This window comes from Eubalaena glacialis, chromosome 13 (genome assembly GCF_028564815.1).
Source record: "Eubalaena glacialis isolate mEubGla1 chromosome 13, mEubGla1.1.hap2.+ XY, whole genome shotgun sequence".
Taxonomy (NCBI): Eukaryota; Metazoa; Chordata; class Mammalia; order Artiodactyla; family Balaenidae; genus Eubalaena; species Eubalaena glacialis.
The window spans coordinates 21,938,470-21,966,299 of NC_083728.1; the positions used below are offsets into that span (position 1 = coordinate 21,938,470).

Here is a 27,830-nt window from a genome sequence, read left to right on the forward strand (position 1 = left end):
AGAGCCAGCATCAGCACCAGGTCCAGGGCTGAGCAAGGAGTGGAATCCCACGTTCTCTCATTGAGGTTCCCACAGCAGCAGCGCTGAGAAATGGGAATGTGGTCAGGGTTCATCCTTGAAGACCACAGATAGAGCTGACCATCCAAGGACCCCTTAAGTAAGAGAGGGTTGGCAGTAGGGAGGTTCAGCTAGAGTACCAGATGGTTCCTTCATTGAGCCATTCAATAAATATTTATTGAGGACCTACTAAGTGCAAGCACTCTGCTAGGCACAGGGATCCGATGGTGAATAAAAAAGACAGTGCCTGCCCTTAAAGATAGTACAGGCTAGTGGGGGAGGACGGTCCGTCCTGGTGGGAAAGTAAAGTCCAGAGTTAGAGGGGGTGTGGGTATACGTGCTGAAAAGGAGGAGTGTGAGGACCGAGGCCAGGCCCCCAGAGCTGATAACAGAAATGGTCTTCATCCTCCCAGAATCTCCAGGAATATGCTGCACATCTGGAAATGCAACTTGGCAATCCAGCTGTGGCCCCCAAGCCCTGTCTTTCGCCCTGTCCTCAAACTCTCAGGTACCGGACGTTGGTGCCCAAAAACAGGAAGTCCTAGGAGAGACAAGACAGGACAGGATGGTAAAAGCATCCTCTACTCCAAAAAGATGCATCTCTGATTTAAAGGGAGGCCCACGTCTGGGGAAGCACAAGCTCTGCCAGAAACCAGGTCAGTGCATAAATCGAGTGTGTACCTCTGTCCCCAAGGTCTCCATAAAGCACAGCTTTTGCCAGCTACCTTCTCTAAGGTGGCAATTTATCTGTCATTTCCCAAGCTGCTGCTTCCTGGCAGACCTCATAAATGTCCCCTGTGTCACCTAAATTCTCTCTCCTTGGTGAACAAGACAAAACTGTGAGCTGCTGGGGTTTATTCTCCTACTTCCTCGTAAGTTTCCATCACCAAAGGGGTGGGAATTCTGAACTCAGAGCAAAATCCAGTTCTTTCCCACAGCAACCCATCCCCTGCCTTTGGGGGTCAAACACATGCGCAGAGTTGACCTCAACATTTTAATGAATATGATAGTATATACAGTTGACCATTGAACAACTGCGGGGTTAGGGGCGCCGATGGGTGGAAAAATCCACGTATAATTTATAGTCAGCCCTCCATATCCGCGGTTCCTCGCGGCCGCAGTTCCTCATACACAGATTCAACCAACTGCGGAGATGGTGTAGTACCATAGTATTGTATTTATTATTGAAAAAAATCTGCGTATACACGGACATGGGGCCATTCAAACCCATGTTGTTCAAGGGTCAATCTAACAAATCTTCTAATGACTTCCATTGTGCCCAACTGAGCTAGAAGCTCTAATCTTCATAACTGCCCAGTGAGGTTTGGGCTACACCCCACTTTACACAGGAGAAAACTGAGGCCAGCTGCGTGAATTGTCACTCAGTCCTTGCTTTGAACAGTGATCTGTCTCACTCCTTATAAACTCTCAACAATAGTTGGGTGTTGAGGACCTCTGGTCGCAAAAGGGCTGTGGATATTTGTTTTTCAAATGTCTCAGTTGATCCCTGTTTCAATGTCCCTGACCACTCTGCTGCCTGGCCCTCTCTTTAGTAGCTGTTGTTTGCTGGATGTTGACTATGTACCAGGCACAAAGCAGCATCTCCTTTAATGCTCACAAGCCTGCCAACCCAGTCATCCCACCTTACGGATGCTCTTCTAGAAAGATAACCTGAACCGTGGGGCACAGATGGCGCATAAAATGCTTGGTCAGAAGAGTGGAGAGTCTGGTGAAGAATCAGACATATTCCTTGGTATTCAAATAGTTCAGTAAATTATGGTCCCTTGCATGCTTGGGACAGAATTTAACATTGGTGGGGGGGAAGGGAGACTAGATTGCAACCAAAAGAAAAGAAAGAAAACAGGTCTGAGCGCTAGCAAGGCAACTATTCAGAACAAGAAAACAATTTCAAAAAATGCTTAAAGGAGACAAAAGGCTGGAAGGAAGTACACCAGAAGTCAAGCTATGAGTGTGGTGGGGCAATGGGTCTATGAGGGACGGCACACCAAACATGTATCTATTAATACATCAAAGCTCTTCCACTTAAGAAATTAGAAGAAATTTTATTTTACTTAATTAATTAATTAATTTTGGCCTCACCACACGGCTTGTGGGATCTCAGTTCCCAGACCAGGGATTGAACCCGGGCCCTCAGCAGTGAAAGTGCCGAGTCCTAACCACTGGGCCACCAGGGAATTCCCAAGAAATTAGAAGAAATATTAAAAACTTACAAATGGCTTTCAAAACCTGAGCTGTTGGCCTGGCTAGGATTGCTGTATTTTTAAAACGAGCTGTTCTTGAGGTTCTCCCAGGTCACCCACGGTCGGGGGGCAGGGGGGTGGGGGGTGGAAAGTGGTGACACAGGTTGTGTCAAATCCCTCCTGCCCCCATAGAGGTGTCACTTCTAAAGGACACGTGGACGGCTTCATGGCATCCAGCTGACCCTGAACCAACCCACCCCCGGTGAGGCTTTCCCAGCTGCAGGGTTGGGCTGTGTCCCACCCACTGAGTTATAGCCTGCAAACCAGGAAAGCTAACCAATCCCCCTCCCCAATTCCTCAGAACCCCGCTGAACCCACTGACCTTGTGGATCTGGAGAACAGGGTCATAGAGCTGAATACGCTTTAGCAGAGGGAGGGGGAAGCCTTCTGCCAACTTATCTGGAGGTTGAGGCAGAACATCAAGAGAGATTTGTTAATAAATAATTACAGAGAAAATTTTACACCAAAAAGTTCCTCTCTGCAAACTCTATACACAGTATATTCCCATTTAATTATCACCAAAGATTGGGATTATTATTCCCATGTTACAGATAAGGAAATTGAGGCACAGAGTGGCCAAGTAACCTGTCCTAGGTTACATAGCTAGAAAGTGGAAGAACTGGGATTTGATGCCAGGCAGACTGACAGGGGAGCCTGAGCCCTCAGCCATGGTGCTCTGTGGAGACAGTGGCAGGGATGGGGCAGCGTCTACTCATGATAAGAATCCAGTGGGCATTTGTTCTCTGCCCCCCACCTGCATCCTGCTTTCTACTGTAGCCAAATGAAGCAGGGTCTCATGGAAAGAGGGTTTAGGTCTTTAAGCTTTATTTTTTGACCAGGGAGATGGCAACTAACTGGGGAATGTGATTTTAGAGGTGGGCTGCCTTGTACCCTGTATATTAACTTGGTTCTCAGTCTCACCTGTCACTTCAGGGTGTGTGTGGGCACTTCTGTGAGCCCCTCTTTCTCTCTTAGGAGGAGGTTTACTGTGTTCCAAAAACTGCCCCTATCCTCAACCCTCCTTAGAGGCCTGGAATGAGGTGAGACCGACTTCAACACTCCCATCTCACAGACAGGCCACTGAAGCTCAGAGAAGTGACTCGCCCAAAGTCACACAGCCTGCAGGAGAGCCCTGGTCCCAGCTTTCTTTCCCCTAAAGAGCAGTGTCCACTCTTGACTTGGAAAAATCCATAGTGGTACTTACCATTGACCTTGGGGTAGAGGGTGTTGAGAAGGTAGTAATTGAGCAGCGCCTCCAACAGCTCCACCTGGTGGAGAATAGGAGAGGTACACCATAACCACATGTACCATCTTTCCCACCAACAAACCTCCACAGAGGCCACCCCGTGGGTGGGGTGGTTTTGTATGCGCTGACATGGCAAAAGGCTTGAAAAAAAGCAAATTTCAGGTAGATACCTACATCATGCTACTACTTTATAAGATAAAACTATTTTGAGATGCACATTTATATGTGTACAAAGGGATAGAAAAATTTGGAAGACTACACGCCCAACTATCTATCCTCCAGGAAGAACATCAAGGTTTGGCTTAGCCTTATTTTTAGTATTTAATTTTTCTTTTTACAGTGGAAATCTTTTCCCAAGTTACTTATATAATATAAAAGATTTTTAAGTCAAAACAAAAATTATGAAACCCAACTTTTAACACTCACTATGTGCCAGGTATAGGGCTCAGAGCATTACATCTACACCTGATTCAATCTTCACTATAACACTTCGAAGTTAATATTAATGTCCCCATTTCACAGATAAGAAAACTGAGGCCCACAGAATTTAAGTGACTTGCTAGAAATCGGGCAGCAGGGTCTGAATTTGAATCCAGATTTATCTGATTCTACAGGTCTTATTTTTTACAGTCGATGTTCTGAAAACATGATAGGATGTCTTTTTGTGACTCTTTTTTTTTTTTAAATCTGAGAATCGGGTCCCAGACTTAATTAGTATGTTGCAGAGCAGTTTAAATTTATTTATTTATTTATTTATTTATTTTGGCTGTGTTGGGTCTTCGTTTCTGTGCGAGGGCTTTCTCTAGTTGTGGGAAGCGGGGGCCACTCTTCATCGCGGTGCGCGGGCCTCTCACTATCGCGGCCTCTCTTGTTGCGGAGCACAGGCTCCAGACGCGCAGGCTCAGTAATCCTGGCTCACGGGCCCAGTTGCTCCGCGGCATGTGGGATCTTCCCAGACCAGGGCTCGAACCCGTGTGCCCTGCATTGGCAGGCAGATTCTCAACCACTGCGCCACCAGGGAAGCCCTTTTTGTGACTCTTTACATATGAATAATTTACTTCATAGAAGATTTTTACATGCCATGCACAGATACAATATTAGTGTGTCATTATTCACTTTAGCCTTCGTTCTCTGAAAGGAGTCATCCTTCAGGGTCCCTGTGGGCAATGTTTCTCCCCACACTTGATGTATTTTTTCCACTTCTACTTGAGGGAAAGTCTGGGAAGTGGAGGGCAGGTAAAGTGTGGTCAGAGGGAACCAGTATCCATAGGATGGTAAAAAGGAAGCCAACTACTATAAAGTCTTTCCATCTCCTCCTTGGCTTGTGAGCAGCTGCCATCACCCCACCTTCCCTCTTTTCAGAAATCTCTCCTCGATTGTTTCAGCCCACACAAAACTTCCCATTCTTTTTCCTCCTTTAATATGGCGCCATCTATTTCACCACTTTTTCCTCTTTGTGGAAATCATCTCTTGGTTTTGGCTGCCCAGCACTCAATTCCTTTTGTTTTAATAATAGTCCCTATTTTCTCCTGGGGAACACTCCTCAGTCCATGTGGTTTGGGACTGCAAACCCTGGCTCTGGGAGTGTAGATTAAACCCATGCTCAGCCAATTGACCTTGTCCAATTTCCGACCACGTGATTGGCTAAAGAATGGGCACATGACTAAGATTAATCCAACGAGGGCTTTTTTTTTTTTTTTTTTTTGGTGGGTTAAAAAAAAAAGAAACTACAGGAAATTTGTGAGTTTTCCACCAGTGGGAAGAACCTGCCTGAGAATGAAACCAACACAGATGAAAGCAGAATGGAGAGATAGAGATTCTTTTTTTTTTGGAATATATTCTTTTTTTCTTTTTAAAAAATTGAATGAAAGATTCGTTAAATTGTGTAGTGCTCTACAATTTTCAAAAGTTTCACACACGTGATTTTATACAATCCCATAATAACCGTTTTCCCCCTATCCCTATATCGCCCCTCTCCCCTTCCCTTGGAGAGAGATTCTTGGTGTACTAATTTGAACACCTGGATCCAGCTATGCCTGAAACCTCTAGCCTTAGCTTTTTTGTTTTTGTTTTTTGGTTATGATCCTATACATTCCTCCTGTTTGCTTAAGACACTTTTAGTTGGCTTTCTATTCTTTGCAGTTAAAAGAATTCTGTCCAATAGATGATTTAATTATATTGTCTTATATTGGGAGGTAACTCTTCCTCTGCCCTATGGTTCCTGTCCTCAAGAACTTCTATGTTTTTCTAGGGCAGAGAGTAACTCTTCTCCTTTTCTATTTTCTATTACAGGTGCCAAAGCATTGCTTAGTAAATACTCTAAATTAATTATTAGCCTAATCATTTCATAAATAAAAACAATAACAACTTACATTGAATACTCCAACTTTAGATTCTTTCAGTTCCACTTGCATCCTATAACAAATCAGAGAAGATTAAGAGATGTGGGCATTATGTTCAAGGGAAACCTAAGCAATGTAGGGATCCCCAGAAAGGAGGAGACACCAGCTTGAGAAGGTACAGGGCCAAGGGTGTGGTAGCAGTGAGAGTGAAAAATATGATTGAGGAACCAAAAACAATGATACAACCTTATTGGGAAGACTTGCAGAGGGGAAGTGTGTAGCATAAAAGAACTCAGTCTCTATAATTTCAGGAAGTCAATATTGCTGATGTCTAAAATTCATAGATTAAGAAAAAGCAGCATTAGTAAATTCTTTAGAAATTTGGAAGTAATGGGGGTTAGGTGAAAAGGAAGTTTATGGAGGCAGATCCAGTTGGCCCAAGAAATTGGGCCAACTGGGGTAAAATTTAAGTTTCCTTCCCAAACCATGGGCCCCTAACATTGACAGGGGGATCTGGTTACATTCCACCTCCAGCTACAGGGAATCAGCTACAGTGTCAAATGGAGCCCAGTTGAGCGCCCCCCATGTAAGTCACAAGGCTGACTTACTTTGCTGGCTTCAGGAATCCAGTGATCTTGCTGGCGTTGAAGGTCAACATGACAGACACATTAGTGGCCTGGTAATTCCAGTAGAAAGAAACAGGTCTAAATGAAGGAGGTTGTCATGTACAGAATGGATAACTATGAGGACTGGCTGTCTCCTCTAAGTAAACATCTCACTGAGTTAAAGCAGGAACTTGCCCACCAGATTAGACTCCCAGGAAGCTCATCATGGGTGCTCAACAAACATTTGAACTTGGACTTGAACATTTTTACTTGAAATTGCTGACTATGATAGCAATTAAACTTTGAACATACTACCTAGAGAAGGTATAGAGGCCTATCCCTGGAGATCTCTAAAGGGACCATTTCCAGCTATCTCAGGGCCAAGATTCAGCCCTAGTAAATAATAATAGTAATAATAATAGCTTATGTTTTAGTTTAAAATATATTGGGGACACATAGTTTTTCAAGGCAGAAGTCTGGTGTGTTCCCCTTTGCCTGGCAAAGCAATAAAGCTATCCTTTTCTACTTTACCAAAATAATAAAAATAAAAATAATAAATAATAAAATAAAATATATTGACAACAATTTTGATAACAATAACAACAATATCAAATTGCAGATATAACATCTGGGAGCAATTACTCTTCTAGAAATTTGTCTTGCTGAGTTTCAAACCTGGAACAAGAGAGCAAAGTTCTCCATCCTGTGAGCAGGACCCCAAAAAAACTCAGAATCCCTTCTCTGTTTGACAGGGTCCATTGAGAAAGGAGACACAACTCTCAATATTTAACCAAGAGGGAATTTCATACAGGGGATTGGTTATACAAATGATGGAATTGCTGAGAAGTTAAAAAAGAGTTGGAGAGGCAACTCAGAGATGAGCAGAGGTGGGAAGCTGCTTCCACCCCAGGACTGGAGGAACAGAGAGAGGAATTGGGGAGGCACCCTGGAGGAGACACAGTCAGTGCCTGAGTCTCTGTCCAAGATAAAGAGAGAAGAAGAAATACTCTGGCTTCTTCCTTCCTCCCACCCTCTGTTCTCCTGACAGTGTCTTCCGTTGGCTGACCTAGCTGGAAGTCAGTGCAAGGAAGCCTGGGAAATGTAGTCTTCAGGGGTCAGATATAGATACAGAGCAGAGCAACAGGTCAAAGATCCCCTATGCCTTCCTCCCCACAATAGCCCAGACTCACTTAGTTGGGCAAACATACATTAAGCAAATAAACCTGCAAACAGCTACATTGGTATATTTACAATAAGTCCTATGAGGAAAAATAATAGGGTGCCACAAGAAAAAAAAATGACAAGGGGCCTAAGGTAGATCAGGGGTAAGGGCAACCAAGAAAGGCCTATCTGAGGAAGCGATACTTAAGTTGAGATCTATCTTAAGGAATTAGCCAGGTGGGGAGTGGGGGAAAAAGCATGTAGGAAAAGGGAACAATGTTTGCCAAGCCTTTGAACCTTACCACACCAAGCCGGAAGACAGGCTCCTTGACGGAGTTGGGCAGGAGCACAAAGGCCTCAATCTCCAACTGGGCAGCTGAGGACAGATTCCCAGGGCTGAAGTTCAGGAACGGGGCAGAGACCACTGTGCCTTGGAGCTCTAAGTTCATGTTGGGGTACAGTCTGGCTAACTGAGGGCAGAATGAAGAAATTATGTCAAGAGAAGGAAACATGCAGGTTTGCTGGGAGAACCTTGAGGGAGTCAGATCAAGCTGAGAACACTTCTTGGTTGGTTTAATTTCCACAAAATGCTCTGTGCCTTTTTCTCTTGAAGGTATAACTGGACATCCTTCCACGTCAGACATATGGAGTCTGTGTCATTTATCTCATGGCTGCATTGTATTCCACTGTGCATGGGTACTGCAATTGATCTAACATTATTGCACATCAAGTTGTCTCCGAGGTTTTGCCATTTTAAAGACCACTCTCTGTATACCCTTGGCTATTATTTTGGGGGATACATTCCTAGACATGGAATTGCTGAGTCCAAGGGCAGGGATATTTTTAAAGCTTCTGCCAGTTACTGATTGCCAAACTGTCCTCCAGAAAGATTAGGCTGATTTTTTTTTTCACTCCACACCCCTCCCTGGGCAATGGGTGAGAGCTATATTTTTCTCTATACCCCCATCACGCTCAGGTAACTGCACACGCAAAGACCAGACACCAATGTTTTTGAAGCACAGCACACCTAGATCCCACCATTTCAAAGAGCTGGCAATTTTCCTTTTAATTAGAATTTAATTTGGGGTCAAGACTGTTCCTTTTACGGGGGAAGTTGGTGGAGGAACGACAGTCCCATGAGCCTTTTGGTTATGCAAATATAAAATCTACATTCAGTTGTAAAAGGGAGATCTTTAGAAGGTTGAGGAGGTAAACCACTTGACTAAGAAGGTGACCTGAGCTGCTTCTGTGTCAGGTTGATTATGATGTGAGCAGGAAGGGAGAGGGAGAGTTTCCTCCTCTTTCTGGGCAAAAGGGATGTTGGAACCAGGATGAAGCCAAGGTCCCTCTAAAGCTAGCGCCGACAACATGGTGGAAGGTTGGGCTTTTGTGGGGCTCTAGGGAGAGAAAGGGCCTGCTGTGAGGGTATGTTATGGAAGGACGTGACCCAGGTACCGCAGTATTTAAAGTTCAACCATTTTCCCACCATTATAATTCCTCTCAGCCATCATCAAGCCTTCTGCAAGGAACTTAAACACTACCACCTGTCTGAGCTGTGTCTTGGGGGGACTCAGAAGGTAGGGGAGAGGGGACAGGACAGGTGGATTTCTGTGGGATTAAATGAGATATTGAACATGAAGAGCTTAGTCCAGTAAAGACCAAGCTACAGGGTTATTCACTGCAACACTGATGTAGCAAAAGACTGGAAACAACGTAAATGTCCTTCCATGGGGGACTGATTTACCCAAACTATGGTCCATCCATAATACAATGGCAGACTGGATTCCCAAGAAAACAAGAGTGAGGAAGCTCTTTATCTACCTACATGGAATCATCTCCTGGTATACTAAGGGAAAAAGTAAGGTACAAAATGGAGTGTAAAATATACCTCCATTTGTATAAAAAAATGGAGGAAAGACATACATTTGTTCACATATACATAGAATAGCCCCAGAAAGATGTGTACGATCTGATAATATTGATAGACTCGGGGTGTGAACTGGATGTTTAGGCGACAGGAGTGGATGGGACTTTCCACTCTATAACCTTTTATATCTTTTGAATCTTGAACAATGAGAATTTATTATCCATTCAAAAAATAATTTTTTAAAGCACCAAGAACAGTGCCTGACCCCTAGTACACCCTCTGTAATTGCTTGGTGTTATTAATTAGGATACATTTTGTGGGACATGTTGGCATTCCTTGGTATTGTCAGAGATCATCAGCAAAAGACTGGGCAGCCTGTGGTCCCACGAGACACAGGGCTCAGGCCTCTGTTATCTGGGCCTTGAAGGGAAGGGAGTCCCCAAACCTGCAGCGCCATGGCCTTCACTGGGGGTCCCACTGCTGGCCTTCTGACTCTTGGTCAAGCTGAGAGGAGTGTGGAGGTTTTAAAGAAGACCCCTGAAGTATTGGGGGCTCAGCCTGCACCCTGAGGGCTGAGGGAAGCCTTACCCGGGGGAAGAAGGCACGGAAGGACTTGGTGGTCAGTCGGATGTTAGAAGTAGGCGGAACCTGCGGCAAAGGGACACAAAGAAGTTTTAGGTGCTCCGGCCAGAGCCGAAGGTCTGAAGAGAGATGGGGAAGTGGGGGGATATTCAATAACGTAGCTTCTTGACTGCTCAGGGTTACCATGGCAACGGCGAGATGCCCGTTCTGCATTCACCATGAGCACACGAGTCCTTGGGATCCTGACTGCTCTTCTTGGGCCATAAGTGACATGCAGGACTCAATGAGAGGATCCACAGGGGTGAGATTTGCAATCATGCAGATCTAAGTTTGACTCTTGGCTTCGTGACTATGTGATCTCAGGTGAGTGCCTTTACCTCTCTGAGCCCCAACTTCCTCACCTATAAAATGGAGATAATTATAGTCCCCACTTGTTGGGTCACTGTGAGGGCTAAGTGAAATGGTGGGTACAAAGCATCTAGCCCAAGGCCTAGCACACAGTGAGCGCTCAATAAAACACAGCTACCGTGATCCCACCCACTGAAAGAAAGGACTGTACCACAGGTGGGAAGGGTGACTCAAACATGGCAATAGAAGCAAAAGGCCTGGGTGTGGGTGAGTCAAAGGACAAATGTCACCCCATCCATCACTGCTGGTCCTCAATTTATTACCAGGGTAGGCTGGACCATCCAATTTGGACTGCGTTGTGTTTCCCCCACCATCCCTACATTGTTCACGAGGCCCAGCTTTTACAAAGAGCTACAAGAAACATCCATCTAAACCCCAGAAATATTAATGAAACTGAAAGAAATATTAACCATGTGATCCACTCTCAAATTTAGTAACCTTTATACGAAGCCACATCTGAGACAGTTATTTTAGAGCTAAGTGCTCGGAAGACTTCGTCTCTCCTTTTTGCTGTGAATCACTAAATCATGTACCCTTTCCATTTTGGCTACAGGAAGCTCCTGCACAGATTCGTGATTTTTAAAAAAATCAATTTTGGGGCCCAGTGTCTTTATAAAATTGTGCTTTACTTTTAACTTGGTCTTTATTTTCTAATCTATGTAACTTTATGCATTTATCAGTGTATCTATTGTCCTGCTTCATTCACTAAAATCTTTTTTTAAACCTCCACAGACCATCAGGATGAAAGAAAGTATGAATTAGAATAACAGATCTAGTCTGAAGGGAAGAGTAAAAGACAGACAAGCAAGCCACAAAGTCTTCCACAATTGTTCTAAGGGAGAAAGAACTTTGACTTTGAGCTTTCTGGCAGCCAAAGTGAAAAGGGAAATCGTGCTAACTTATATTTTCCTGCTCTTGATCTTTCTCCTTAGTCATAATTTACTATTTCACTGATGTAAATGCGTGGAAAGGAAAGAAGGAAGGAGACAGTGTCATTTGTGGGAGCTATTGTGCTATGATTCTCACCATGTCATCTGTGATGGAAAAGTTCAGGTATCCCACTTTGTGATAAACTAGGCTGGCGGTGTTGAAGGCATAATTAGAGATGGCAAAGTAGACCATTCGGCTGTGTTCCTCAGGAAGGCTCATGACAGGAGCAAGGAAGGCAACCGGGGAGCGGTGATCACGGCTAAAAATTTCACCCTGGAGAGAGAGATAGAATCCATTTGAACTTTTCTAAGTCTATCCCAGGGCTGGACATCTGAGCTAGGTAGTTGCCTATAGAGTCTGATGAGGGAACATGGACGGGAGGCACTGCCTGAAACTCCACCATTAAATAAGTTTTCCTTGGAATCTAAAAAAAAGGGTACAAATGAACTTATTTACAAAACAGAAGTAGAGCCACAGATGTAGGAAACAAACTTATGGTTACCAGGGGATAAGGGGGGGAGGGATAAATTGGGAGATTGGGACTGACATATACACACTACTATATATAAAATAGATAACTAATAAGAACCTGCTGTATAGCACAGGGAACTCTACTCAATGCTCTGTAATGACCTACATAGGAAAAGAATCTTAAAAAAAAAAAAGAGAGAGGATATATGTATATGTATAACTGATACACTTTGCTGTACACCTGAAACTAACACAACATTGTAAATCAACTCTACTCCAATAAAAATTAAAGAATAAAAAGGATGTTTTCCTTTGGATCAAAGTGTATATCCAGAATCCCTTAATGAAACGATCTGCAGAAGCTTTTGGTCTATTAACCTATAGGACCTCCTGGCTGGCTCCTCTACACCACTGAGGGCCAGCTCTGATTGACCTCACCTGCATAGTGGGAAAGGTGAAAGAGGGGAGGGAGGGGGAAGGGAAGTTTCAAGGCCTAAGTGATGTAAGACAGCCTGGGAGGGCTTCCCTCGTGGCGCAGTGGTTAAGAATCCGCCTGCCAATGCAGGGGACACAGGTTCGAGCCCTGGTCCGGGAAGATCCCACACGTCGCGGAGCAACTAAGCCCGTGCGCCACAGCTACTGAGCCTGCTCTCTAGAGCCCATGCTGCGCAACAAGAGAAGCCACCGCAATGAGAAGCCCGCGCCCCACAACGAAGACCCGGATCCTGGCTCTGGGAACACCCCGCAGCAATCCATATCGCCCTGCCCTTGACACAGTGCGAGCCACAGGGAGATGAGGACAGATCTGAAGCCAGGAGAACAAGAGGCCCCAGGAAGGGCTGACCCTGAGGCGACAACACACCGGGTCTGGACCCACCCAAGCCCCCGCCCCAGACCCCTTTTACCTTAAGCATCACGTCCAGTATTTCCGCTGTTGCCTGAGGGGCCTCCATTAAGCTGTAATCAATCCCAGCGAAAATGTCCATCTCCATGGTGACTGTGAACGGGGGGGGGGGGGGGGGAAGGGCAGAATTAGGAGGCCGGCGAGGGAGAAGGGGTGAGGGCTCTGGCTGACCCACACTCTCTGTGACTTTCTTCAGAGCCCCCTGCCCCTCCATCTTAAGCCCCTCCACCCAGCCCAGTGCTGGGGGCAAAGAGCTCCTTTGCCAAGAAAGAGATGACATGGGTTCTTCGGTTCCACTGGTGATTTAGCCACAAGGGGGCTGGTAAGCAGTTTCCGGAGTCTCACATACACAGACACACAGTCACACACACACATACCCTGAGGGCAGGAGGAACTCAGGTCTGGTCGCCCTTCCACACCTAGGAAGCCACACAATAGGAAAAACTCTCCAGCCGAAGCTATTGCTCCCCAAGTTTACAACCGAGACCTTGATCTTCCGGGAAACCAGCCTCCTACCAGTACGAACCAAATAACCAGGAAGGCTGGGCCATGTCCAAAGGGCCCAGAGACTCCCCTCCAAGGCCCTGGAGGGACGGGAGTTTTCTGTCCCAAGCACTTGGGTGTCTGTGCCTGCCTGGGTCTCTGCCGAAGGGGAATGTCAACAGGTGAGTGTGGAGGACCTGGGGGCCAAGGCATGAGAGAACACCTCAACAATTTGCCAGGGCCTGTTTCTGCCAACTTTATGTGTGTAGCCTAGATCCGGGGCCTCCACTTGCTACATGTGAAGGGGAAGAGGTGGTGTGAGGCGCTCCCTGCCCCACTGTTGGCAATAGCAAAGGACGGCAGCAAACCTACCTATCCAGCAGCTGGGGACTTATTAAATAAATGGAGACATCCGTTAAGATAGAACACTATGCAGCTATTAAAATGAATTCCCTGGTGGTCCAGTAGTTAGGACTCTGTGCTTCCACTGCAGGGGGCACGGGTTCAATCCCTGGTCAGGGAACTAAGATCCTGCAAGCCACGTGGCGTAGCCAAAAAAAAAAAAAAATTAGGTCTATTAAAAGCACTTTGGAAAACTGTTTGGCAGGATCTGGTAAGGCTGAACCTATGCGCACCACAAGAACCTGTAATTTCTCTCCTGGGTATGTACCCAAAGACGTGCATCCACAGGAGCTAGAATGTTCACAGCACCTACCCACAATGGTCTAAAACTGAAACTACCCAAATGGTCTTCAATAGTACAATAGATAAATAAATGGAGAGACGTGGACACAGTGGATTACACAGCAGGAGAATGAATGAACTCACGATATGCAACAATATGGATTGACCTCATATTTTAAAGTTGAATAGGGCTTCCCTGGTGGCGCAGTGGTTAAGAATCCGCCTGCCAGTGCAGGGGACATGGGTTCGATCCCTGGTCTGGGAAGATCCCACATGTCGCGGAGCAACTAAGCCCGTGCGGCACAACTACTGAGCCCACGTGCCACAACTACTGAAACCCGTGCACCTAGAGCCCGTGCTCCGCAACAAGAGGAGCCACCGCAATAAGAAGCCCGCGCACGGCAACGAAGAGTAGCCCCCGCTCGCTGCAACTAGAGAAAGCCCGCACGCAGCAAAAAAGATCCAACGCAGCCAAAAATAAATAAATAAAATAAAAATAAATAAATAAGTAAGTAAATAAATAAAATGTGTATCCTTTAAAAAAAAAAAGTTGAATAGAGAAAGCCTCCAGCTCTTGATAAAAGACTCTGCTGTATGGTTCCATTGATGTACAAAGTGCAAAACTAATCTTTGCTGGGAGAAGCTGGGTTAGTGGTCACCCTGAGGGGTGGGTAGTGTCAGAAGGAGACACGAGAGGACTCTGAAAGGACAGTCGTGTTCTGTATATTGATCTGGAAGCTGGTACGTGCGTGTGATCAGTTCGTGAAAAATTTCTAAAAACTCTTCACTTATGATTTGAGCACTTTTCTCTCTGTATTAACTTCTACACAAAAGTTTTAAAAAAATGAGATCAATTTATATGTGCTGATGTAAAAAGATCTCCAAAGTATACAAGTTACAAAAGAACACTGTCTCTATTATTATAGACTAATATATATATTCATAATTATGCATATTCATGAACAAAAGGAATACATATGTGAATGTATAGTCATATGCTTATGTATGTGTATATTTATATTTGTACATTCAAAGGAAATATCTGAGAGTATACACCCAAAACAGAGGTTACCTCTTGGAAGAAAATTTGGGGAGAAAAGAGGATTTTAATTTTAACTTTCAACACTTCTATTCCATGTAAGGTTTTAAAAGGTACATGTATGCACTTATAAACATTAGTAAAAATCAAGTATCCCAGGGATGGGTGGGGTGTCCTACCTGGTAGAGTTTGGAGATAAGGCTGTAGGTCAGAGGTCACCGAGTCCTGGATTATTTTGCAAATCTGAAAAATATGGGAAGAGAAAGCCTGAGTGAGTTCCCTGGCTTTGGTCTGGCCCTGTGCTAATTGCTTTAGTTCCATTATTTCACTTATTTGCTAATTGGTCATTGATTCTACAAAAATGTATAAGTGCTTATGATGTGCCAGGTACTGAGAAAGGAGAAATGATCAAAAACATGTCGGCCCCCATGTAGACCCCAATAGGGTCCAGTTGGACCTGTCAAAGTCCATCCCAGGACTGGAAATCGGAGCTAGGTAGTCACCTAAGCAGCGGATGAGGGGACATGGCTAGAGGCACCACCTGAAACTCCATCATGAAGGACCTTTTCCTTTGGGATGCCCTGGTCTCCCAGGGTCTAGAGTTGAAATAGCAGAACTAGACAATAAGTAGCAATAGCCACACAAATAAGTGTATACTTAACGCAGATACTTCTTAAATGTCATCACTTAACAGGTTAGCTGGATTGATCATTAGTCCCCATGTCCCCTGCTGCCCATGGAAGACGGAACCCTCCCATCCAGCAGACTACCACACACACTAAGCACTCAGAATTTTTTGCCCCAGTTGAGCTGCGTGCTTCTCAAGAAAAGGAAATGTGTGTTCTCTAACCTGTTTGCTTTCCTTGTTATTGCAATCACTCAAATTATTTCTTATGTAAACCCATGAAATACGACTGAGACAAGAGTTGTTTCTCTGAAAACCTATGTTTTCTTTCCTTCTTTTTTTTTTTTTTTTTTGGCCATGCCTCATGGCTTGAGGAATCTTAGTGCCCTGACCAGGGATCAAATCTACACCCTCGGCAGTGAAAGCGCGGAGTTCTAACCACTGGACCACCAGGGAATTCCCAAAAACCTATGGTAAGTGTTTTGGAAAGGTGAGTTGCTTAAAGAAAATGCTGGTAAATTGGTGTGGACCAGAAAAGCTTACAAGGAAGACAATCATAAAACTCGAGAAGGATTCTGCATTGGGATTGCTTTGCAAATGTCTTTAGATTCTCATTGCGGTTAAAGAAGTCTGAGCTGGAATTTGTAACAGATGCATGTTGAATGAAAGAGGGACAGTGCAATGCCAATCAAGAGACTGTTTACAAAGAACAGTTCTGGGCCTAGGTCAACTGAATTTACATTTACTGTATCTTAAAACATTTGGATTCATATGTAAATATTTTCTTTGTTCAGGTGTGTGTGAGTGAGTCCGCACTTTAAACAGCTTTTTTGATTAACCAGCTATCACCTGTGGTGCAAACGGAATACAGCGGAGGGAGGGGCACGTGGGCAGGGGTGTCCAAGAGCATGGATGGGGCCCTGGCCTAGTGAGGGGGTCACCGACGGCTCCCTTGAAGAGGTGGCATTTTAAGGGCAAGCTAAACGGTGAGCAGGCATAAACCAGGCACAGGGTTGTGGGGAAGGACTAGGCTGGGGGTTGGGCAGACAAGGGGTGAAATCTTCACCTCCCTTTGCAGCTGGCCCAGTTTCTGGGAGAAGAGTTTGGTAGTGGGGAGCTGCCAGAAATAAAGCAAAGAGGTGGTGAGGAACCTTCATGGTTGGTTTCAAAGGAGCCAGGAAACCCTGTCGACCTCACCCAGTGGGGGAAGGGAGGTCTTCAGGTGCTCCGGCTCCAGACACGCAGTAAGGTCTCCCAGAGAGGCAGGTTGGGGCAGTGGTTAAGGGTGTAGCAGGGAAGTCTGAAAACCTGGGTTCAAATCCTGCTAAGTCTCCACTGGCTGTGTGACCTTTGTAGAATCTCTCTCTGCTTTGGGGTCCTCACCTCAGGATACAGTGACAAGGCCCAGTGCTTTCCAGGGTGTTTGGCCGGGGGGGGTGGGGTGAGGTTATGAGATGATGAGTGTATAGCGCCCAGAGAGTAAGCACTCAGCAAGGACTCATTATGCTTAGCCCTGCTAGTCAGATACCACATCCCTCCCTGAATGGGGAATCCGAACGGTACTGCACCAGGCTCTTAGTTGTCCTGGGAGAAGATTTCTGAAACCCTATAAAAATCAGGGGTCAGGACTTCCCTGGTGGCGCAGTGGTTAAGAATCCGCCTGCCAATGCAGGGGACACGGGTTCGAGCCCTGGTCTGGGAAGATCCCACATGCTGCAGAGCAACTAAGCCTGAGTGCCACAACTACTGAGCCTGCGCTCTAGAGCCCGCGAGCCACAACTAATGAGCCCACGTGCCACAACTACTGAAGCCCGTGCGCCTAGAGCCCGTGCTCCGCAGCAAGAGAAGCCACCGCAACGAGAAGCCCGCGCACCACAACGAAGAGTAGCCCCCGCTCACTGCAACTAGAGAAAGCCCACACACAGCAACAAAGACCCAACGCTGCCAAAATTAATTAATTAATTAATTTTTTAAAAATGATCAGGGGTCAGGGGAGATCTCCATCTTTCCTGAGACACCAGCCCCTGCAAGGCCTTTGGTACAAGCTGCTCCAAGCTCCAGGAAATTCAAATCCTGATCTAGCCTCTTGTCAAGGTGACCACTGAACAAGTTACTCCACGCTCAGAGCCTTCTCCGTCAAATGTGGGAAATGGTATCTCCTTCAGAGGCTGTGGTTAAGATCCAGCGGCATTGCCTACGTGAAGTGATTAGTACAGTATTCTTAGCCAAACCACAGGCTCAACAAATAGCCACCATTATTATTATAAATAAGAATAGTTATACAGTGACACATTCTGTATAACATTAATTATATTAATTCATCAAAATAATAATTATCAGAGTAACTTATTACCCTGATAATTATTATATTATTATTAATTATAATATGGTACTATTTTATGCATTATTATTATTAATCATTATTATCTCCATCATCAACAGGGGAGTATAAATCCAAACCACTGAAGAATATTATGTCCCACTCAGAAAGGCATGGCAACATGGCAATGGGGTGCTTGAGAAGGAGGCTGGCATATTTCCCAAGCTCACCTAGACCCCAGGACACCAGGATAAGACAAGGAACAGAAGGCAGCTTGCTACATCCAATCTGTGGGGTCTGCATGCTATTCTCTCTTCAACCACCAGGAGGCACTCAAAGCCAAACCAGATGTTGAACCGAGAGCGGTGTGTGCGCGTGTTTTTTCCTCCTTTGTTACTTTCTCCTTCCCAAGCACACACAGCTCCAGCTATATGATACCCCAGAAATGGGATCTTGGGGTGAAGTGAGTGAGTGGGAGAACTGAAAGTTAACATGAAACCTCTTTCTTTGAGCCAGAGATTCCAAAGTTTGGAGATTTCACATAATTTTTTAATGGGAAGAACTGACACTCTGTTGCTGCTTCTGCGTGTACAAAGCAGGTGCTCATCGCCCAGGTAGGAACCAGAACTCCCACCTGGTCCACACACTCCCAAAGTTTCCTGCTTAGTCTCTGCAGGCACCTAAGTGTTGATTTTCTTTTTTGCGTTTGTGGCCTGCAGGGCCGGGGCGGGCAGTGAGCAAGTCCAAGTAGGTGTCTCCATTTGGCCCCTGCTGTTTTACCCTTGGCCAAGCATCTAACCATTTTCTGCCTAACTGGATAGACTCGGAGTCCAGAGACCTACATTTTGCCCCCAGCTTTGCCGCACACCAGCTTCATGACCTTGATTTGTCCTCTCTGGGCCTTGAGCCCAAGTGTGCCTGGGCCAGCCCCTAGGGCTGTTCAAGGCCAGAGCCCATTAAGGACTTGGGCCCAGCCCCTTGAGTGGCTCGGCAGTGCCAGCCACTTGGACATTCTTACCTTGCTCTCCAATACTCTTCGGAACTTGGACTCGATCTGATGGTGGAAGAGATTCAGCAGCCACCTGGGGAGAGAAGCACAGTGGACGATCAGCTGTGTGCCACTGAATGCAGGGATAGTGGGGCAGTAGGGAGAGCCAGGCCAGTCCCCAAGGGAGCCCTCCCCACCCCACTCTGGTCCCCTGCTGGGTCCCAGAATCCTGGATGGGACGAATATGCAGAGTCCCAGTTCCAGCACACTCACTGATTCAGTGCATCTGGCATCCCAGCCCCCTGCTGTGCCCCAAAGTCAGTAGATTTGGGGGACGGGCTGGAGAATCCATGTTTTTCTAATCAACAAAACTGAGACTTGAAGAGACTTGCTCAAGGGTTTATATATTTTCCACAAACTCTCCTTTGGCCAAAAGCCTTTGTGTTCCTTCAGTAGCCAAATTGCACTTGCCTGTTGGTGGTGAAGTTTGTTTTTTGGTGGAAATGGCACACCAATACTCCGAGCTTAAATCTGCTTCTGTTAATTTCAGCAGGTCCCCCAAAGAATTACCTCCAAGTGCACGTGATATACCCATGCATTACGCCTGGACCCTCATGCTTATCGGTGGCCAGGCCTTGGGCTGGATGGGCCTCTGGCTGCAGCCAGGGGTCAAGCTGGTCAGTGTCCCGATGGTGACCTACCCCAAATCTCCCGACATGTGCACCTCCACATCATGGATGGGGCTGCTGCAGCTAGAAACAGCGACCTTGGGTCTCCCAGAGGGCTCGCTGCCCAAGAGGAGATTGACTGAAATGGTGATGCCCTTGACCTTCACGTCAAAGGAGCCGTCTAGTTTCCTAGAGGAGATAAGAGAAGTAGTAATTGATTCCTAGACTAGGGTCGACCACCATTTGGGGGGAAAATATAAATCTCAATTCTTACCCCCAAATAAGTGAAGCTGCAGTAAAAATTTAATTACAAAAATTATTACAAATATTTATTACAAAGCAAAGATTTATTACAAATAAGACCATAAAAGATCAAGAAGAAAGCTTGGGTTCTTTTACTTATGGTCAGGGATGGGCAAAAGCCTTTCTCGGTTAGATCCAGGTCTCAGAAGCCATAAAGGAAATGGTGGATAAACTTACCAGCACTGAAAATTAAAACTTTAGTGAACAACAACAAAAAAATGCCATATGCAAAGTAAAAAAACAAATTGCATCTTGATCCAGGCAAAGAGCTAATTTCCGTAACATGTGAGCTAATACATGAGTTAATTTCCTTACTACACAAAGAACAAGCCTATACAAAGAAATAAGGAAAGGACAAAAGGAAAAAAAAGAGATCAAAGATAGGAACAGGAAGTTCAATTGCAAATAAGCACATGAGAAGTTATTAAAAATGAAAATAACAAAGATGCCAGTTTTCACCTAACAGGTTGTTAAAAAGTTTAGAAGTTTTCATACCCAGTGCTTGTGAAGATATGGGAAAACAAAACACTGGTTGGGAAAGCACATCTAGAACACAAACTGGTGGGATCTATCCTGATTTTAACTACAAATCTTTGGCCCAGTAATTTTACTTCTAAGTCTTTACTCTATGGCTCGTCCAGTCAAGATATATGTGTGGGGCAGCTCACTGAAGCATCATGGCTAATAGCAAGAAATGAGAAAACAACCTTAAATGTCAGCTAGTTGGGATAGGTTCAATAAGTTGTGGGCATCTATGCTATGCAGCCTTTAAAAAGAATGAAGCCAAATGTGGTCTAGTTATACAGTGAAATATTACCCATCCATACAAAAGAATAAAGCACTAATGCATGCTGTAGTGTGGATGAACCTCAAAAATATTATGCTACATGACAAAAGTCAGAAACAAAATGTCACATACTATACGATTTCATTTATATGTCCTGGATTGGCAAATCCATAGAGACAGAGGCGGGTCGGTGGTGGCCCAGGACTGGGGGAGGGGGAAATAGGGAGTTAGTGCTTAATAGGTATGGAGCATATTTTGGGGTGATGGAAATATTGTGGGACTAGGTAGAGGTGGTGGTTGCACAATCTTGTGAATGTACTAGATGCCACTGAATTGTATACTTTAAAATGGTTAATTTCATGTTATGTGAATTTCACCTCAATAAAAATATTACAGGGACTTCCCTGGAGGTCCAGTGGTTAAGACTTCCCCTTCCAATGCAGGGGGTGCAGGTTTGATCCCTGGTCGGGGAGCTAAGATCCCACATGCCTCGTGGCCGAAAAACCAAAACATAAAACAGAAGCAATATTGTAACAAATTCAATAAAGACTTTAAAAATGGTCCACATCAAAAAAAAATCTTAAAAAAAGTTACATTAAAAAAAAGTTTAAAAAAAAGAATGAGATAGATAGTCATATGCTCATATAAGAGATCTTGAAGAGTATGGCCTGATTCCTGTCATGGAAATTGAATAAATATGCAAATATAGGTGACCTATATACTGAGCATCTTTCTAAAGCAGTGTTGTCCAACAGAAATATAATGTGAACTACATGGGTAATTTAAAATTTTCTAGTAGCCACATTAAAAAAAGCAAAAGGAAAAAGGTGAGAATCATTTTAATAGTGATTAAAATGAATCATTTTAATGATTCATTAAAAGTGAATCATCATTTAATATGATTATCATTTCAACATGTGATCAATGTAAAAATTATTAATGAGATTTCTTATGTTCTTTTTTGTGCTGAGTCTTCAAATCTGGTGTTTTACACTTACGACAGATCCCCATTTGTTCCAGCCACTTTTCATGTATTCAGTAAGGACATGTGGCCAGAGGCTACTGTGTAGGACAGGGCAGGTCTCCAGTGTCAATATGGCCAGGTCGCCCATAGTTGCCCTCCTGTTATGGGCTGAATTGTGTCCCCCCAGATTCAAATGTTGAAGGTCCCTCAGTAACCAGAATGTGACTGTATTTGAGACAGTGATTCAGTTAAAATGAGACCATTAGGGTGGGCTAGAGTCCAATCTGTCATTCTAAGAAGAGGAGATTTGGACACACAGAGAAGCACCAGGGATGCAGGCTCATGGAGGGATGACCATGTGCGGACATGGCAACAGAGCAGCCATCTGCAAGCCCAGGAAAGAAGTCTCAGAAGAAACTAAACCTGCCCACATCTTGATCTTGGACTTCCAGCCTCCAGAAGTGTGAGAAAATAAATTTCAGTTGTTGAACCCCCTAGTCTGTGACATTTCATTATGGCAGCCCAAGGAGACTAAGCCACCTTCCATCCAAGGACCTCAGAGGTCAGAGAACAGTTCAAAGTGCTGGAGAGGTCATGCCCCTGAGAGCTACCCCTGACCAATGGCAAACAGGAGGTTGGGGTACCTCAGAGGTGTGCTCTGCCTACACTGTCCCCAGGGGTCCCCGGGAGGGTTGAGCTCCAGTAGCTGCCAAGCCGACCCCCTTCTTCCCCACCTCACTTCTGCACACCCCCTCTATGTTTCCTTAGGTCGCTCCCCAGATAAAGTACTTGCACTTGAATTCTTGCCTTGGGGTCTGCTATGGGGGAAGCTAGGAACACCTTGGACCCAAGAAGGGTGGAATGAAAGCCAAAGCCAAGGTTCCGAGGGCCTGGAAGCAGAGTCAACTTACAGTATCCGCTTGCGCACCTTCCACTTGCCCTTGACTCTGATGAAGGAGTCGGAGATGGAGAAATGCAGGCCGTGGCTGGGGAGGGGCTTCAGAGCAGAGCCGAGCAGCTCACAGCTGTGGATGTCCAGGCTGGAGAAAGACCCACAGAAGCGGCATCAGCCCGGAGGCAGAGGCAGGTCCAGCCTCAGCAGGGGTCTTGCTCTCGCCCCCATCCTACGGGGACTAGGCCAGCTGAGCCTGCATCAGACAGGCTTCTGGCTCCCCACACTTACCTGCTGTGTGCCCTGCACTGACCAGGCAGCCATGTCAAGTATTTTACATGCATTATGTCAGTTTGTCTCACAGAGGGGTTCAGCACTGTTCAGGCTCCCTTTTCACAGAGGGGGACATAGAACCTCTCAGAAGGGATGCATTTGCCCAGAGCTGCACAGTCAGGATCAGAGCTCATGTGCCCCTGGCTGGGGTCCTGAGTAGGGTGCATAGATGCACCCCATCATCCCTTTCCTCCACACCTCCAGGTGGGGGAATCAGATTCAGAGAAGGCTGAAGGCAGCCTCAAGAAGAGACACAGAAGGGCTGGGAGAAGCAAACCAAGATGACATGTATTGTGGAGCCATCAGTGGGAAAAGAATGGTCAAGTTCCATCTTCTTTGCCCGGTACACAGTAGGTGCCCAATAGATGTTTACTGATGAACTGAATAAAAAAAGGACTGAATGAAGCCATCAGTGGTGAGCAGAGAAGTGCGTGATGAGCTGTGGGCTCAATTGCCCCCGCTCCATTGTCAATCCTTCAAAAAAGTGTTTGATGCCTTTTTTTAAAAAAGCATCAGCTGCTCAGGTCTAAATATCCTTTGAAGACTCAGCTCAAATGCCACCGCGTCCAGGAAACTTTAGCTGACTCCTCCAGATGTGCCAACCTCAGGGCTAAGAGGGCTACTACATCTAAAATTTAAGGTTTATTTAAAACAATGTTTAAGGTCTATCTTCCCTTCCAGGCTACATCCAGTGGCCAGGCCAGAGCCTGGATTATCCCTCCAAAGAGGTAGCAAGTTATCCCCATTTTACAGATAAGGAAGCTGAGGCTCAGGTCACACAGCTAGTGGGTCTTCATTAATATTTGTTGTATGAATGAATGAAGGGGCCCAAGTTCCTCCCAGAACTTCCCTCTGAATTCTGCGAGGAACCATCCCACCATCTGCCCCAGAGAAGTCCTGAGCCAGTCCTGGGGCTCTCCCTCCCTTCCTCTCCGGACCCCCCTGGCCCCTGCCCAGTCACCTCAGAGCCCCACCTGTGGAATTCATAGTGCGCATTGCCGATGTATTTGATCTTGACGTCCCCACTGAAGTCGGGCAGTGTGATATCATACAGTTTACTCTGCAGAGTCACCAGCTCCTCTTGGGCCACTGTGGATGGGAAAAAGCTGGGAGTCAGCTTAGTCAGCCTGCCTCCCTCTAAACCCTTCAGTGGCTCACACCTGCCCTGGGGAAAGAGGTCGACTTCCTGATTAGCATTAATTACAGTTGCAGGTTATTGAGCCCCTCTAGAGCACCAAGTAGCAAGAGAAACACTCAGGAGCATCACTGCATTTCTGGTGGGGTAGTTACGTTCATGCCCATGTTATGGATGAGGAAACAATGCCTTTGTCAGCAGCTCCGAGAGGGAGGGGTGCTGTGTGCTTGGTGGGTGGCCCTCTTTCCTGTCCTTCATGGCATCTAGCCTGTGTAGAAGCGACTGTAAGGATTTTAGGGCTAGGATTCTGGTGTTGGCACCTTTCTAGGTGGGTGACCTTGAGCAAGTTTTCAACCTTGGTGTTCTCTGTCTGTTAAATAGCAATGATAATAATACTTTCCTCACTGGGGTGGCATGAGGGTTAAAAGAGATCATTGCAAAGCAAAAAGGGGCTGACAGGATAAAAAGCACCCTTGCTTATCCTTTTTGACCCACCTCCTAGAGAAATGGAAATAAAAACAAAAATAAGCAAATGGGACCTAATGAAACTTAAAAGCTTTTGCACAGCAAAGAAAACCATAAACAAGATGAAAAGACAACACTCAGAATGGGAGAAAATATTTGCAAATGAAGCGACTGACAAAGGATTAATCTCCAAAATATACAAGCAGCACATGCAGCTCAATATCAAAAAAACAAACAACCCAGTCCAAAAATGGGCGGAAGACCTAAACAGATATTTCTCCAAAGAAGATATACAGATTGCCAACAAACACATGAAAGGCTGCTCAACATCACTAATCATTACAGAAATGCAAATCAAAACTACAATGAGGTATCACCTCACACCAGTCAGAATGGCCATCATCAAAAAATCTACAAACAATAAATGCTGGAGAGGGTGTGGAGAAAAGGGAACCCTCCTGCACTGTTGGTGGGAATGTAAATTGATACAGCCACTATGGAGAACAGTATGGAGGTTCCTTAAAAAACTAAAAATAGAACTACCATACGACCCAGCAATCCCACTGCTGGGCATATACCCTGAGAAAACCATAATTCAAAAAGATAAATGTACCACAATATTCATTGCAGCTCTATTTACAATAGCCAGGACATGGAAGCAACCTAAGTGTCCATTGACAGATGAATGGATAAAGATGTGGCACATATATACACTGAAACATTACTCAGCCATAAAAAGAAACGAAATTGAGTTATTTGTAGTGAGGTGGATGGACCTAGAGTCTGTCATACAGAGTGAAGTAAGTCAGAAAGAGAAAAACAAATACCGTATGCTAACATATGTATGGAATCTAAAAAAAAAAAATGATTCTGAAGAACCTAGGGGCAGGACAGGAATAAAGAAACAGACGTAGAGATGGACTTGAGGACACGGAGAGGGGGAAGGGTAAGCTGGGACGAAGTGAGAGAGTGGCATGGACATATATACACTACCAAATGTAAAACAGCTAGCTAGTGGGAAGCAGCCGCATAGCACAGGGAGATCAGCTCGTGCTTTGTGACCACCTAGAGGGGTGGGATAAGGAGGATGGGAGGGAGACGCAAGAGGGCGGGGATGTGGGGATATATGTATATGTATAGCTGGTTCACTTTGTTATACAGCAGAAATTAACACAGCAATGTAAAGCAATTATACTCCAATAAAGATGTTAAAAATAAATAAATTAATTAATTAATTTAATTTAATTTTTTTTAAAAAGCACCCTTGCTTGGTGCCTGACACATCAGGTACTCAGTAAATGCAGGGTTTATGTCATTAAAAATATGGAAAGGACCAAAATGTCCAACTCTGGAGGACTGGTTACATTTACACAGTGGAAAGGAGCCAAAGGCAAATTTTGCCTGATCTAGGGTTTAAATATAAACAGCATTCGCTAGGACCTTCTGTTTATTTGAGGTATGAGAGACCCAGGATTCTGCCCTCAGGGAGGGTGTGTGTACACAGATGACCGGGGGTCTCCCCGACTCCGCCTCATTCCACTTTGCAGTCCTCCCTCCAGCAAATGCATGAGCCAGTCTCTCTGCCAAAATGCTCTCTCTTGTCCCTGGTTAACGTATCTTTTCTACCTCACCTCCTCCAAGAACCCTTCCTTGATTTCCCTCTCTGTCCCCAGCCAATCTGGGCTCCCAACGACTCTACCTGAGGGAATGTTATCACCCCAGTGAACAGATAAGGCAATTGAGCCTCCATAAATGTGAGGAGCAGCCCTCCATCTAGTACTGAGGGGAGCGGTATATAAATACCCCAGATCCCTTGCCCCTTGGACAGATTATTTCTGAGGCTTTGTTTTAGCATCTTTTAAAAAAATACTACAAATGAATCTATATACAAAACAGAAACAAACTCACAGACATAGAAAACAAACATGGCTATGAAAGGTGTGGGGGGAGGGATAAATAAGGAGTATGGGATTAACAGATACAAACTGCTGCACGTAAAATAGATACGCAACAAGGATTTACTGTATAGCACAGGGAACTATATTCAGTATCTTGTAATAACCTATAATGGAATATAATCTGCAAAAAAAAAAAAAGCCTGAATCAGTTTGCTGTATACCTGAAACTAACACAATATTGTAAATCATCTATATTCCAATAAAAAATAAAATATAGTCCTACTTTTGCCCATTCTTTAAAACTGAGGTATAACATCCATAGAGGTATAACCTAAAGGGCACTAATCTTAAAGGTATTGCCAGGTAATTTTTACATGTTTATGCACCCATGTAGCCACCGCCCAGAGCAAGATGCAGGGCATTCCCAGCACCCCTTCAGGCTCCCTGTGCCCCTTCTGGGTGGTAACCACCATTCTGACATCAATTTTTTTAAATTAATTAATTTATTTATTTATTGGCTGCGTTGGGTCTTCGTTGCTGCACGCAGGCTTTCTCTAGTTGCGGTGAGCGGGGGCTACTCTTTGTTGCAGTACGCGGGCTTCTCATTGCGGTGGCTTCTCTTGCTGCGGAGTACGGGCTCTAGGCGCGCAGGCTTCAGTAGTTGTGGCGTGCGGGCTCAGTAGTTGTGGCTAGTGGGCTCTGGAGCGCAGGCTCAGTAGTTGTGGCGCACAGGCTTAGTTGCTCTGCAGCATGTGGGATCTTCCGGGACCAGGGCCCAAACCCGTGTCCCCTGCATTGGCAGGCGGATTCTTAACCACTGCGCCACCAGGGAAGTCCCTGACATCTAGTTTTAAGGCATATGTTTTCAAACTTGAGCAAAAATTTTCCAGCGGAACTGTTCCCATCACTGAGGCGGTAGCTGGTTTAATCATACGCCTCTCCTGGCCACCTTGCCTTTCCCATCTCACATCGCTACTCTCCTACAGTGTTTCCTGGAACCATCTCCCAAATCAACTACTCGCACCCAAATCTTTATCTCTGTTGGCTAGTGGGGAACCCAGCTAAGACAAGTAACGTGCCCAAGTGGCCCAGGGGTTGGGTGACGAGGCTAGAACCCGAGCCAGGTTTGCCTGACCGGGAAGTCTGCACTACGCGAAGGGAGAGAGTCCCCTCTGTGTCCCCCGCCGTACCCAGAGCAGCCTGGGGCCAAGCGGGTCAGCCAAGTCCAGCCAACAACCGCAGCTCCTTACCATACTCCAAGCCCTTGTCAGTGATCCTGGCGACCAGGCCAGGGTTGGCACCCAGGGCCCCGGGGGTGTATGTGAGCATCATTCCCAGCAGGAGGGAGGACAGGGCCCCAGCCGAGGTCCCCATCCTGGGTTCCCAGAGGGCTGGGCCAGGTCTGTCGCAGC

The 27,830-nt window shown here is 45.5% G+C and overlaps 1 protein-coding gene across 1 annotated transcript; it reads right to left on the minus strand.

Annotated features, from left to right (window-relative positions):
• Positions 1 to 212: 212 nt before the first annotated feature.
• Positions 213 to 27,830, minus strand: LBP (lipopolysaccharide binding protein). Its single transcript, XM_061207903.1, has 15 exons — positions 27,669 to 27,830; positions 23,895 to 24,009; positions 22,607 to 22,735; positions 19,675 to 19,830; positions 19,004 to 19,067; positions 15,220 to 15,283; positions 12,836 to 12,927; positions 11,556 to 11,732; positions 10,128 to 10,187; positions 7,975 to 8,142; positions 6,515 to 6,582; positions 5,937 to 5,979; positions 3,523 to 3,586; positions 2,641 to 2,717; positions 213 to 598 (listed from the first exon to the last, which is right to left on the minus strand). Exons 1-15 carry the CDS (start codon positions 27,790 to 27,792, stop codon positions 554 to 556), a joined length of 1,446 nt encoding a protein of 481 aa, XP_061063886.1. The 5' UTR covers positions 27,793 to 27,830; the 3' UTR covers positions 213 to 553.